At 30.9% G+C, this 15169-nt stretch overlaps 1 protein-coding gene across 1 annotated transcript; it reads right to left on the bottom strand.

Moving 5' to 3' along the window:
* Positions 1–8238: 8238 nt before the first annotated feature.
* Positions 8239–9738, bottom strand: LOC113867442 (heat stress transcription factor C-1). Its single transcript, XM_027502771.1, has 2 exons — positions 9326–9738; positions 8239–9175 (listed from the first exon to the last, which is right to left on the bottom strand). Exons 1-2 carry the CDS (start codon positions 9560–9562, stop codon positions 8399–8401), a joined length of 1014 nt encoding a protein of 337 aa, XP_027358572.1. The 5' UTR covers positions 9563–9738; the 3' UTR covers positions 8239–8398.
* Positions 9739–15169: the final 5431 nt, after the last annotated feature.

Genomic DNA, 15169 nt, shown 5'->3' with positions numbered 1-15169 from the left:
TATAGGTTATAAAAGAGGGCCTAATTATATACTTATCACCAAACACATCAAAAGAACTCACAATGCCCATTTTTTCAACATACCTTTTGAAAATAATAGGCCTAAGTCTTTTGGTCAAGGGGTCAACTAACATAGAATCTGTGTCAATGTGCTCTATTACAATGGAACCATCCTTCACAAGGTCTCTGATAGTCAAGTACTTCAACTCCAAATGCTTAGATCTACTAGAAATCTTGTTATTCTTTGTATAAAATACTGCAGCTCTGTTGTCACAAAAAATCTTTAGTGGTGCAACAATGGTATCCACAATACGAAGTCCTGTTACTAGATTTCTCAACCAAATGGTATGAGTAGCAGCTTCATAGCAAGCAATGAACTCTGCCTGCATGGTAGAAGAGGCAACGAGAGTTTGTTTCTTGCTCTGCCAAGATATTGCACCTCCAGCCATCATAAAAACATATCCTAAAGTCAATTTTCTGTCATTAGGGCACCCGCCAAGATCTGAATCTGTGTATCCCACAATCTCAAGGTTGTCTACTATGTTATATACAAGCATATACTCTTTTGTCTTTTTCAAGTATATCATTACTTTCTTAGCAGCTATCCAATGATCACTTCCAGGATTTGACTGATATCTACCTAGAACACCAACAATAAAAGCGATGTCAGGTCTAGTGCATACTTGAGCATACATGAGACTTCCCAATGCACTTGCAAAAGGTTTGTCATTCATTTTTGCTTGCTTAATCTCATTCTTAGGACATTGATCTTTATTGAGTCTATCACCTTTAACAACTAGAACATCTCCTTATTTGCAGTTCTGCATATTGAATCTCTCTAAGACTCTATCAATGTAAGCCTTTTGAGATAACTCCAGATCTATCTCTGTGAATCTCAATTCCCAACACAAAAGAAGCTTCACCCAAATCCTTCATGTCAAAGAATCGGGTCAACATCCGTTTTGTCTCATGTAGCATGCCCAAATCATTACAAGCCAATAATATATCATCCACATAAAGCACGAGGAAGATAAATTTTCTCCCATTGACCTTGAGGTATATACAATGATCAACTTTATTCTCCTCAAACTCCATAGAAGTTACCACTTCATCAAATTTCAGATACCACTGTCTAGAGGTTTGTTTTAAACCATAGATTGATCTTTTGAGTCTACAGACTAAGTTCTTACCATCATCAATGTGGAAACCCTCTGGTTGTTGCATGTATATTGTCTCATTTAATTCACCATTCAGAAAAGCAGTCTTCACATCCATTTGATGCAACTCTAAATCAAAGTGAGCAACCAGTGCCATGATGATCCTGAAGGAGTCCTTGCTTGACACGAGCGAAAAAGTTTCTTTAAAGTCAATTCCTTCCTTTTGTGTGAAACCCTTGGCCATCAGTCTTGCTTTGAATCTCTCAATCTTACCATTTGAGTCATTCTTCGTCTTGAATACCCATTTACAACCAACTACCTTACAATTCTTAGACAACTCAACAATCTCCCATACATCATTTACCAACATGGACTATATTTCTTCATTCATCATATGCTTCCACATCTCAGATTACAGACAAGATACAGCTTCTTGATTGTTCTTTGGGTCAACAACGCCTCCAATGTCGTATGCATCCTCACTAAGATACACTACAAAATCATTACCAATAGCAGATCTTCTCTCTCTAGTTGATCTTCTCAAAGGAATTTGTGCTATTGGTTGAATAAGCTGTGGAATATCCACTACAGCAGGAGGATCACACACATTATTAATCTGAGGAGCAACTATATCTTGAATCAAATTTTTATTTTCAATTGGAACATTTTGAACCTTAGCCTCATTTGGAACAATTGTTGGGATGCCAATTGCAGAAACAGTCAGTGGCAAGGCAATAGTCTTAGGTAACAAAACATCAGTCTCTTTGAATATTTCAACATGATCAACTACATCAAGCTCCAAGAACTTGGCATTCGAGGACTCTATTATTTTTCTCTCTTTACCAGAACAGAAGAACATGTATCCTTTAGCGCGATCCGGATATCCAATGAAAAGCAACGACTTGTTTTAGGGTCTATTTTTCTCTGCAAGGGATTATAAATTTTTACTTCAGCTGGACACCCCCATACTCGAAGATGATTCAAACTTGGCTTTCTTCCTGTTCACAGTTCAAAGGGTGTTTTTGGGAACAGATTTACTAGGAACTCTATTAAGGATATAAAGGATTATTTTTAAGGCTTCACCCCACAAAAATTATGGCAAGTTACATTCACTCATCATACTTCTCATCATATCTTTAAGTGTCCTATTACATCTTTCAGCTACACCATTTTGTTCATGACTCCCAGGCATGGTGTATTGTGGAACTATTCCACATTCTTGCAGGTATAAGACAAACGGTCCCATATGTTGTCCTGTAATACTATACCTACCCAAATACTCTTCACCACGATCAGATTTTACAATTTTAATCATTTTTCCTAATTATTTTTCTACTTCAGTCTTAAATATTTTAAATTTTTCAAGTGCTTCAGACTTTTCTTTAATCAAATAAAGATATCCATATCGGGAAAAATCAATAAATGTAATAAAATAAGTTTTACCACAAATTGTAGGAATTAAAGGCCCACTTATGTCAGTGTAAATGATTTCTAAGAGGTTTGTACTCCTAATTGCACCTTTCTTTTTCGTCTTAGTAAATTTTCCCCTAATGCAACTTACACAAGTTCCTAAATCATCAAAATTCAATGAGGGTAGTATATTTGTCTTTGTCAACCTTTCAACTCTTTCCTTAGAAATATGACCTAGACGTTTGTGCCACAACATTAAGGATTTTTCCTCAACCTTAGATCTTTTAGCAACACAATTTTCAACGACTAAAGATAAAGAAGTATCATCAGAAGCTAAAGACAATTTATATAAACCATCAATTAAAAGTCCATAACCAACAATTTGGGAGTTTAATGTCAAATTTATCTTTCTATCTCCAAAAATAAAATTAAAACTAAGTTCATCCAAACGAGAAACATAAATTAAATTTCTCCTAAAAGAGGGTACATAAAATGTATTATTGAAAATCAACTCAAATCCACAACTTAAAACTAATCTGACATCTCTCACTTTCTCCACTAAGACTTCAAGATCATTTCCTACCCTGAGCTTGTTTTCCCTCAAATTAGGCTCCCTCAGATTTTTGAACCCCTGTAAAGACACAACAATATGAGTTGTGGAACTACTATTAATCCACCAAGAGTCTATAGGAACATCAATTAGATTAGATTCATAACAGACAAGAGCTAGACAATCACCTTCAGATTTATTATTATTCTTTAGCCAAGCCTTGAACTTTTCACAATCAAATTTCTTATGTCCTTTCTTTTTTACACCAAAAATACCAAATATTCTTCTTAAAGACTGTTGGTTTAAGTCCTCCTACATTGTGGCATTGACTCTTATTTAGTTTTTCTGAACCTCGATATTAATGAGAAGTATTAGAAGACTTATTTGCATTTTTCCAATTTTTCTTGCCAGAAGTGGGTTTACTATGGATAGATAAAAGGGCTATGTCACTCTTTTCTTTCTTAAGTTTCTCTACCTTAGCAACACACTTGGTAATGAGGTTGTTCACACTCTAATTTGCACCAATGATATTATGGGCAGTTTTGATTTGGGTAAAATCAGCAGGTAGGTAATTTAAGGCATGTTCGACAATAAATTTTTCATTAAAGTCAATTTGGTGAGATTTCAGCTTGGTTTGAATGTGAACCATCTTCATAATGAACTCCCTTACTCCTCCAACATTATCATATCTCATGTCTGTCAACTGTTTCATCAAACATCCAAACTCAGCATTATCAGATACCTGGTACCTCTCTCCCAAAGTAGTGAGAAATTCCTAAGTTGTACCTTTCTTTGGAAGACCACTCAAAAGGTGTCCAGAGACTGTTCTCTTGATAGCGATTAGGCTCAACCTGTCAGAGACTGTTCGCTTGAATGTGGGCTTACTCTCACGCAAGGCTAAGTCAAGATCAACAATTCCCAAAGAGAAGTCCAAATCTTGTTTTCACTTGCTATAGTTTGATTCAGTTAGGATCTCAATGGATGCAGAACAATTATTCATAGAAAAATTCACTGATGAGATAAAACATTAACGCATTAGATCACATCATAAGACAAGATATAGCTTAAGATAAAAAAAAAATAAGCTATCAAGGTGAGGCCCATAAAACAACATATTCTCCTTTGGGTAGAATACATTAACCAAAGTGATTACTAAAGTCAATACCTCAGGTGGGTTAATCCATGAACACACACCAAGCTAAAAAAATTGTCCCCTTTGAGCAAACAAATCTCTCAACTTAACGCATTTTCCAATAACTCCATCCAAATTCAATTTTCAACCTATACACACAACTACCCCCTTTGGACATGTAATCACATGTAAAGATTAAAAACATTCCTCAAATTACAAAAAAAAACTTTATGAACCAATAGAAATAGTCCCACTTTGGTGGTAACGATTTATAGCAATCCACAAAATTCTTTGTACAAGAATCAATATTCTCTTGTCCAAGTTATGAAACAGACGAATACATCAAAGTTGTTCTTATTTGTTGTTCTTTAATCATCAATTACATTCACAATATGTTTATACGTAAACAATAACAATTAAAAATTAATAATGAATTTATAACAGTAGAAATTTAAATAATAAGTAATCATAATCTCATTAATTCTAATGCAAGTATATATGAGATAGAATATCTTACCAAACATAAATGATAATAATACAATTGAAATAAACATTCGGAATAAGCATTTAAATTGAAATAGCATGTATTGAAAATAAAAACAGCAAGCAAACGTAATATTCATATTGAAACAGCAAACAAACATAACTTATTCATGTTAAAAGGCGTTGTTGCATTAAGTATTATGACGTCGAGCAATTGTTCAATACACTGGGAGCAATGTCGAGCAATTAAAATGAAAGTGTTGAAATATTGGCGCAGTGATTGAAATAAATATGCTAAAATATTATATATTAAAATATTAATATTTTAACATAAAAATAATGATGGCAGCGGAATATTATTCAATGTGAATTTTAAATCCATTCATTTCAACAAACAAATTAGGGGCGGCAACAATTCAATTTTAGATTTAAAATCAAAATTGGTTTAAATTTAGGAATGAAACATCATCCAAGCAAATAGATAGTAATTCAATAGATAAACAATTGAAACATATCTAAATTCTAAATCATGTAATTCAGGCTCTGATACCAAATGTAAACACAAATTTAATGGGATCTAATTACATGAATTTAGAATATCAATTGAAAAATAATTTGTAGAGTTGCTTACTTGTTGTAGACATCGTTGATTGTGCGTGAACTTACATGGAATGCGATCCCTTTGTAGCGAGAAGCTAATAACTTCCTTTGCCTAATCACGTTCTCCTAATCCTAAGTTCTCAATGGAGCAAACCTAGAGAACAATAAATGTATTATCGTGACGGTAAAGGGAACTTAGCCACTATATTTATTAACCCTAGACACTTCCCATCATAAACCTAGAGGTTAGACCCACACTGAATTTCACTCTAGATCAACATTAAGTGTTTAAGGCTCAAATAATTGATCACATTATTAGCGAGCTTAAATATCATCAAATGAATCACAATATTAGCCTGTTTTTGACAAAATAAAAATCACAATTAATTATAGCCCATAATAAATCTTATAAAAAATTCTAACAAGAGGTTGATAAGCATTCAATGTACGACTATGCCAGGTTGCACGATTGCAAGCGAAGGGGTAGAGGTTGAGTTTGGATGAACTCTTTGTTTGTTCTCCTATTTATTATTTTTTAAATAATATTTATCATTAATTTTTATTAAATTTATAGAGGAGATGGCGTTCGTTCGTTCACTGTTAATCTATTTTGAAGCAAACTGAAATTTCATAAATTTAAATTATTACATTATTAAATTGTGGTTTTGCTAATCTTATCTTATCCTTTTGTTTTCATACAATATTTGTGAAACTTATTCGTTAATAAACCTTTTTTTAAAATTCAATTTAATCCAATATGTTTTAAATTTTAAAACTGTTTTGTCTCTTAAATTTGTTTAGTTTAAATTTTATAATTTACATTCATTAAATTAAACAAATTTATAAACAGCAATGTAACAAAAGCATTGAATATTGTTAATTGCTGTTACTAATTACTAATTTTATGATGCTTTCGGTTTTTCCTTGATCTTCAAAGCTTACCCCTTTGTCGAATAGAAGTAGAACGTGTAGTTTATAGCTAGCTTTGCATGCAAGAAAGCAGTACGTTTAATGATGGTTTGCAAGCATTCATTTCTAAAAGTAACAAATACTTCATTCGTTTCACTTTTGTGATTTAGGACCATAATATTAATTGTACGAGATTTTCAAGTGTGCATTTGGATTCCTTCTAAATAATGTATTATTTTAAGGATTAATTAGATGAAATAATTTTATGTTTAGATTTATAAGATGAAAAATAGATTTAAAATTAATGCGTTGTTTCTTTGGATCGATCATTTAAAACTACATTCTTATAGGAAATTATAAAAAATGGATTAAATGTGTAAAGTGAAAAAAAAAACAAGAATATGTTAATTTACACTTAATTTAGAATGGATTAAATAATAAATATATTAGATAAATAAATTCAAACTAAGCCTTTTTCTTTTTCGCATTTTCCATTTAGAGAAACTAAAATTCGGTGTCTGTAAGAAGAAAATATTGCTTGCTTAAAAGAAAATGCTACTTGTACCTCAATATATAATTATTAATGATAAAAATAACTTGGTGAATGTAAAATTTAATATAAAATAAAACGCATGACTTTCACAGTTCAGAAAACTCAAAAAATAAAGATGAAAAAAATACAAACTACTATCCCAAATCTACATTATCATCCAAATTATTGTTTTATAAATTAAAGATAGTTTCATTCTTAGACTAGTTGATTTTGGGGATCAACTAAAACATTATTGACGATAATCAGAAGATTCTTTCTTTAGAGGAATATCCGACAGGGGCTCCCTTAGATTAATGTTGTCAATTTGAAAAGACAAACCTCCAACCTTCCCATTCGCTAGATTGTTTATTTAGAAAAATGAAACATCCAAGTTCGGATTCAGATATGTGACAAAACTAAAAAACAATTCAAATTGAGTTAATAATAAAGAATTTAAGTAATCTTAAACTTGAATTTCTATTATTCTTGCATGACTTAGGTGGTTCCATTTAGATTTGGGTAGAATTTACACAACATATAAATAAGATCATATTCAAATATTTGTAAAGATTATTTAAATGATAAAATATGATAACTTTTGAATTGTAGATATAAACATATTTTTAATAACTCTGTAAATCTTACACCTTACCGTCAAATTTAAACGTTTCTACTTATCAAAATCAATTCAATTTGTAGCAAAGTTTTAAATGAACAAAACTAAAACTAATTTTATTTTATTAAATCAATAATTTATAATTTAATTTTAAAGGACGATTTTAAGGAATTTATAAGCAGCTTATGATAATAACTTATGATTTTTATAAGTTTTTTTAATATATCTTAATAAATTTTGTCATTAAACCTGTGTATTAAAACTCTTAATTATAATGATATATGTGAATTGAATTCAAAATTTGTAAATATAGTATTAAAAATAGAAAGTAATTTAAATTATGCGTTTGTTTGATTAGATAAATTGTATTTTTGTTTAAACTAGTGTTCTTGTAAATGTAATTTAAATTTTAAACACTCATGTTAATTCTATTATATTCAAATTTATATTAAAGATTTATAAGTCACATGCTGATATCTAATTCAAATTAAGTTTTAAATTGAATAGATTGATTCACGAATTATATACTCTACTTTTTTAATTTTATCTTATTATTTGTGCGAAATAAAACATGAAAAAAAAGCTAAATATTAATTTTTTATAGGTGAAACTATTTAGGTAAAGCGTCTTTTATAAATAAATATCCGATTTAATTTAATTTAATTGATATTGATATTTTAAAATGAAATATTTGTATTTCAAAAATACTTATCACAAAAAAAAAAAATTATAATAATATTTTTTTGCATTTTTAATTACTTAAAATCAATCTAAAAAATTAACATTAACATGTTCTTATACATAGTTAAGAAAAAAAAAAAAGATAAAATCAAAATCGAACACATTTATAAACATCTTTTTTCGTAAATCTTTTAATCTTTTTTCCTCCTTTTTCTTTTCTTTACACAAAACTACGCAGAAAGCATAGAATCTTTAATACAGAAGATAGAATCCAAGATAAAATCTTGTGGAAGTAATTAATAATTTTCACAAACTAAAAAAAAGAAAAACTAAAACCCACCTTCCAACAACGAAAACGGATAAGGCGGCAACGAACTACTCTCCGCCGCCATTTCACTAAAAATGCTCCCACGCCCCTTACTATTCTCACACCCCAAATAGCTTCCACCCATTACAGTCGCCGCCGGAGACACCGCCGTCAACGGCGTCGGCACGGCGGCACAATCATACCCAAACCTCTGTTGCCCAATCCGAGCCCTATCCATCACACCCCCGTGCACTTGACCCCAATATCCCGCCGGCGCCTCCTGCGGCGGTGACGGCGAACAAAAATTATCAATTTCAAATCCCGTTTCCGGGGACGATATTATATTATTCCCTACGGTTAATTCCTCTTCCTCAAACTCCGTCTTGACTGAGTTTGTCCCCGCCATGTCGGAGGAAGAGGAGGAGGACGTCGCCGACGTTATGAGGCGGCGCTTTTTCTCACCGAGATGCTTCCTTTCTCTCTCTTTGAGAATCCGAGAGAGAACGTTAGGATCTTCCACTACTTTGCAAAGAAAAGCCATCATTTGTTGTGGTCGTTTCTCTGTTGTCTCTAACCTCTTATTCATCCCTCGAAGCTCTTCCTCCAACGCTTTTTGCTCCTCCTTCAACCTCGATATCTCCATAACCATGGTTTCTTCATCCAACTCCTCCACCTTCTGCGACCCACTCCTCCCTCCACCGTGCTTCCTCCTCACGATGTTCTTCAACAACTGCTTCTGCCCTCGGAGAAACCACTCGTTCGCGAATTCCCACCGATCCGGATCCACCTTTCTGAAACCCTAAAAAAACACACACAAAAAAAAAAAAAAAACTCAACAACCCTAATTCAATTCATTTATTTCTCCAAAAGAAAACAGTACCCAGTAAGAAAAATCAAAATCTGTGAAGTGGGGTTGGGTGAAAATTGAGAGATACAAATGAATACTGACATAAGTGTTGAGTTGGCGAACGAAGCTTGAGAAATTGTTGTGCTTGAAAAACGCAGGGAGAAGAGAGTGAGAGAAATCGAGAGGGTCGAGGACGATGAAGCTGTTGTTGGCTGGGCCCCACGTGATGAGTTTATCGGTAGTGGGATCGTTAACCATGTGGTAAGTTTTTATAACAAACGGAGCAATAACAACGTTGTTGTTGTTGTTGTTCTGATTGCTGCTGTGATAAAGCTCCATCCCATTAAGATACAAAGAAGAATTTGTGTGTGAAGCGTGAACGTGGATCTCTGAAATTTTGTGTTTGTGACAGTGAGTGAGTGAGCGAGCGAGCGAGCAAGAGAGAGAGAGAGAGAGAGAGAGGGTGAGGTTTTTCTTTGGATGAGGGAGCACCGAATATATAAAGGGGATGCATGTACAGTATCGGAGGGGGCTACGTTGCGCGCAATGAGAGGGGTTTCTGATATTTGCTCAAAGATCGTGGTGGGACCTACTGGGGCTTTGCTTTGGTACACGTCACGTTTTCGATGGAGATATTTTTGAAGGAGGACCACGTGCTTCGATGGCGCGTGGGGTTCCAATGCCCCAATGCTGTGGCGGTTGGCCGTGGTCCCCGCCATTGGTTCGTGACAAACGCTAGTAAACGACAACGTGTTTTTGGTCGAAAGTTGGAAGCGAAGGTGAGGCACAGTTCTTCTGTGCTGGCTTTGTCACTTAATACTATGCTCTCTTAAATTTAAATATTTTACGTAAAAAAATTAATAAGAAAGTTAATCACAGCACAATAGACGTCTAGATTAAACAAACTTGAAAAAATTAGAAACATTTACGAAAGTAACTGAGTGTTACTATCAGTTTCTGGATAAATAAACAATCTGTGTCAATTTGGCACACAAATATAAATTTTAAAAAAATATATATATATTATTTTTCTCTAATTAAGCTGGTTTGGAATTAAAGTTGGTGATAGACAAGAAGAACTATAGTGAGCAGGAAATTGATCCAAAAAATGGGACAAAATCCCGGCACCAAAACGTGAAACCACAAGCACGAAATACCAAACAATAATCGTCCAAGAGGAGCAGACTTAAAAGATAATACGATTTTTCTTATAATAAACTGTGAAAAGCATCTCTTTAATATTTGTGAAGTTAAAATTCTTTAAAATTGAGTTATTTTAAAATAAATGCATAATTATAAGTTGGCTAAAGCAAAGTTGACTCTGTTGGTTCCCTTATCTCTTGAATAAAATGTAATTAATGTAATGAATTTGAGCCGAAAAGCATACATAGAAGAATGAAGATGGACACGCGCAGAAGCAGAGGGTGAATTGCAAACAGTGGCTTGGATTCGTTGGCTTTACTTTAGATGTAAGAGAGGGTCGTGGGTGGGGCATGACTTCAACTCGGTGGCTCTCTCTCATTGGTCCATATTTATCAGCCTCCATTCTTTATATTGTTTCAAGTGCTGCTTCAGCACTGGGGAGCATATTTATACAATTTCATTATTCTTATATTATTTTAATTCATTAAATTATTTTTTCATTTAATTATACTTTTCATCTTCTACTTTCATTTTATTAAATTACTTTTTTCATTAATTAAATCTAGTTTTTATAATATATATATATATATATATAAGTTTTTCTTTATATCTATCTCTTACAACAACATTATTATTATTGTTGTACCCTTACATGACATTGTAGATAAACTTTAGCATATTATCTGTGTTTTATAATAAGCATAAATTAACTCAATTTTAGTGAAAATTAAAAATGCATCATGAAACAATTTAAAAAAAAGTGAAGGGTGAAATATTTTGATAGATAATGTTGACATGTATTCCAACCTTAAGAAGTTTTTCATATAACTGCATACGATAGATAAGTGATTAGCATCACAATGATGTGTATAGTTGCGCAGAAAGAAAAATAAATTTATGCATATAATTATCATATGATTTCTTGTCCTTAATCTGCATTCTGTTTTATTTTGAAGAAATGTTATTAACATATCATTTAATATATATATATATATATATATATATATATATATATATATATATATATATTTATTTGTAACGCTTTTCCCTCAATTCCAGATTCTATATACCCCACGTATCTATAATGTTAGAGAAATCACTGCTATTTTATTATTAAGAATGCAAATGATTGAGTTCTCTCAGGCAAAGTGAGATCCATTACTTGCCCAAAGAAGAAATGGCGTCGCTAATCTTAATATATTAATATACTTTCTCTACTTTACTTTCCAAATTTTGAGATTTTCATAATATTAAATGTTATATAAGCATTGGCTCCAAGAAAAAGATTTCTTGGCTGCATCACCACCGGCCATTCCTGCAAATAAAATAATCTATCTAATTTATACATATTAAAAAAAATATTTTTGGGTCTAGTTAGATAGGTGTACCTTATTATTGACAATTAATATAGGGTAGCTTTTTGAATTCAACTTTTAATATTGTGCATGATTTTACTTTCTATATTATATTTACATTTTCAAATTTTTAATATGTTTTTAAACACACTTTCTTTTTTCTTCTTTGATCCAATCGAAAATTATGATTTTATATCAATATTGGGTGAAGGCCTGAAGCTATTTATCAAAGTAAATAAACATGCCATTAATTAAAGTTAATGTGAAATTTGGATTGAGCTCAAACATGCTTCAAGTTAAGTATGTATTATCATCGACTGTTATGGTTGAATTGAATTATATATATATTGGAAGGATAAAATAAGAGCTCGTGCTTTACCATCTTTCTCTCGTATTCTCACTTTCATTTTAGAATCTGATAAAAGTATGAGAATTATTAATATGATATTATGAAATAAAGCTTATATTTTATATGATCACGTAAGAAGAAAAGCCTTGCTAAAAAAAGAACAACAAATGTGATTACCATTTCCAATTCAAGTCGATTTGATAATCTAGACTTCTGATATTTATTTTAATAGATTATTTTTCTATTGTATTTTATTTTAAGATTTTGTGAACCTTAATCATTATAGCTAAATTTACACATCTAAATACACAAAACTTTTGTAATATTTTCATTCAAAACTAATATATTGTTTAATAATTTTTATTAGATAATTTATTATAAATTAAAAATTTTATCTTATAAAGTTTTTATGTTTATCAACCATTGTATCAATTTAAAATTATTTATTACTTTATCCACACACATTAGAATGTATTTATATAATTATTCTATTTTAATAAAATTTAATACAAATAATTAAAGTAATATATAATTATAATTTAACAGTTAAATTAATAAAAAAATATTTTATATAAAATTTTTTAAAATATGAAAATAAGTGTAACTTACTCTGATAAAACATTAAATAAAAATATTCATTTTATATGAAAATATAAGAATAAAATTTATTCACTGATTTTTATCATAATAATTAAAATTAAAGCATAAAAAGCATATAACTTTTTAAATAATCATATAATTTTAAAATATTTTTATTAATCATATATAATTATATAATCTAAATTTATTATTTCTATTTTCATGTAATATCTATCTATTATCCGCAGCCAGAATGTGAATAGCTGAAAACACAATTGTAGTATCACTAAAAAGCCAAAACTTAACATCATCCATTAATGACTTTTTATCGGAAGTTGGACATGCATGCATTTGAATCTTTTAATTTCTTATTTTTATTTTCATGTGATATGTTATCTTTTTCAGTATTTTTGCTTCCCTTTACTTCAAGCTACTACTTAGTATATATTTACTTCCTGGGCCTACTTAGGTGTGACTTATATGTAACCCCTGTCTATTAATAAGTGGATCAATAAGAGCTTAATTTCCTTGTTTGATTTAATTCATGTCGTCTGAATGATTTATACCGAATCAGATGCAAAATATGAGAAATCTAAGGTTTCGATTATATTAATACCATTTTTTAAATTATTTCCCTGACCATAAATTTATAAACTTAATGAAAATTTTTATCAAAATTTATAATAAAAATGTATTAATAATATTAAATATTTTTTTTTATTGTTAAACTTTATCATCCTTAAGAAAATGGTTAGGAAAGCTTATATCATTTTTATTCCTTTAATTTACAATAAAAATCTAGTGGTAATGTACCAAATGTAATTACCTTTGTCACATCTAATCATTTTAGTGATTGAAATAAATCTTGCCCATAATCAGGTTTAGGTAAACTTACATATAAGTTGGGAAAAGAGTGACGACCCTTTCGTTGTCCTATCTCTCAAAAGAAAACAAGAGAACTATAGCAAAAAACAGTGAAGCAGATTCTAGTCCCTGATTAGTTGGTTAAGTGATCAGAAAAATTGATTTGTGTAGTGAAGCAGATTAAGTAACTGATTGGTTGGTTTAAGCAACTAATAACTCAGTGGAAACGTTTTCTTAAGAGTCTAAGTTCGATAAACAACTCTAGAACAAGATTTTCAACGCCTGAATCAGTGAGTCAGCCAATAAGATTGCTTTAAAATAACAAATTAACCAATAACATTACTTGAAATAATTAAAACTGAATAAAATATTTCCCTTTATAGCTCATAGGTAATAGTGTTTTTGACTTGTAGTGCCAACTATAGTATGAAAAATCTGGATCACCATGACGTAAATTGCCTGGTAGGTCTACTTCACCTCTTTAACTTTGTATAAGGGACAAGGGATTGTCGTGGACAACAATGTAAACAAATTTAAGGAGGTTTAGAGAGAGACGGAAAAAAAGTAGATGATAGGCACATTAATGTAACATCAAAAAGATTTTGAACCATTTACCAAATCCCAGTGTCTTATCGGTAGAAATACTAAACGATCATGACTCAATCAAGTTGTCTTAAGCCGACATTGTAAGATCCTTTTTCAGCTATAGTGTATTTAACTACAAAATCATTAAGAAGGGTCTAGAGTTCTAACAATATGTCTGTATCACATCAAGTAAGTTCTTTCGAGCTGCTTTGAATCACTTGCTAACGGGCAAGTTTCTCAGTTTTATCTTAGCTGCATTAATTTCAGTGACTATGAAGGTCTATGATGTCTAGATTCTTTTTTCTATCATTATTTAATGTAAAAACGATAATTGACTCTCATTTGGAGCTTATACACTCCTTCGAGTTAGAGGAAAAACAAAGAAAACAAAAAAATTGTAATAAGAGTGATATGATAAGAAGGGAAAAATAAATAAATAAATAAAAGAGTTAAGTAAGACAAAAGGAGTATATTATTTATCAAAGTCATTCTTTCCAACCTATATATGTAAATGGGTGGTGATGATATTTTGACACTCACTCACGATATAGTTTGGGGAGCGTGAGAGAGAGAAGTAAACAAAAAGAAAGAGAAAGTAAAGGAGAAGTGTGATAAGTGATTAGATATACAAAAGAAAAAATAAGAAAAAAAATAAAAAGCAAGAGTTAATGAAAATAAATATAAAAGGAATGAGTTAAAAAAATGTTACTGTTGTATATCAATGCTATAATTTAGACAAAGATTTGTACGTATGCATCGATCGATAACATATTCACACAACTGTAATGCGTATGTTGAAAGACATATAACATTGATCTAACATGCAAGATATAATTAGAAGAGTTAAAATAAATATAAACTTGTACTTTTTTTAATGGGAAATCAAACATGACACATTAACTAGTAACGTTGAATTTAATTTTCTTTTCTCATTACTTGGGTGGGGCGATAAGGTGTGAATGGGATACATGTGTGTATCTATCATTGCTTCATTAAAAGAAAACTTATGAGGACCAGTTGTTTTTCATGTTCTGCTTTTCATAAGACTCTGTGCATCATATGATTCAAAAT

This window comes from Abrus precatorius, unplaced genomic scaffold, assembly GCF_003935025.1.
Source record: "Abrus precatorius isolate BTA unplaced genomic scaffold, Abrus_2018 Scaffold5, whole genome shotgun sequence".
Lineage (NCBI taxonomy): Eukaryota > Viridiplantae > Streptophyta > Magnoliopsida > Fabales > Fabaceae > Abrus > Abrus precatorius.
This window is presented reverse-complemented; position numbering and strand designations above follow the sequence as displayed.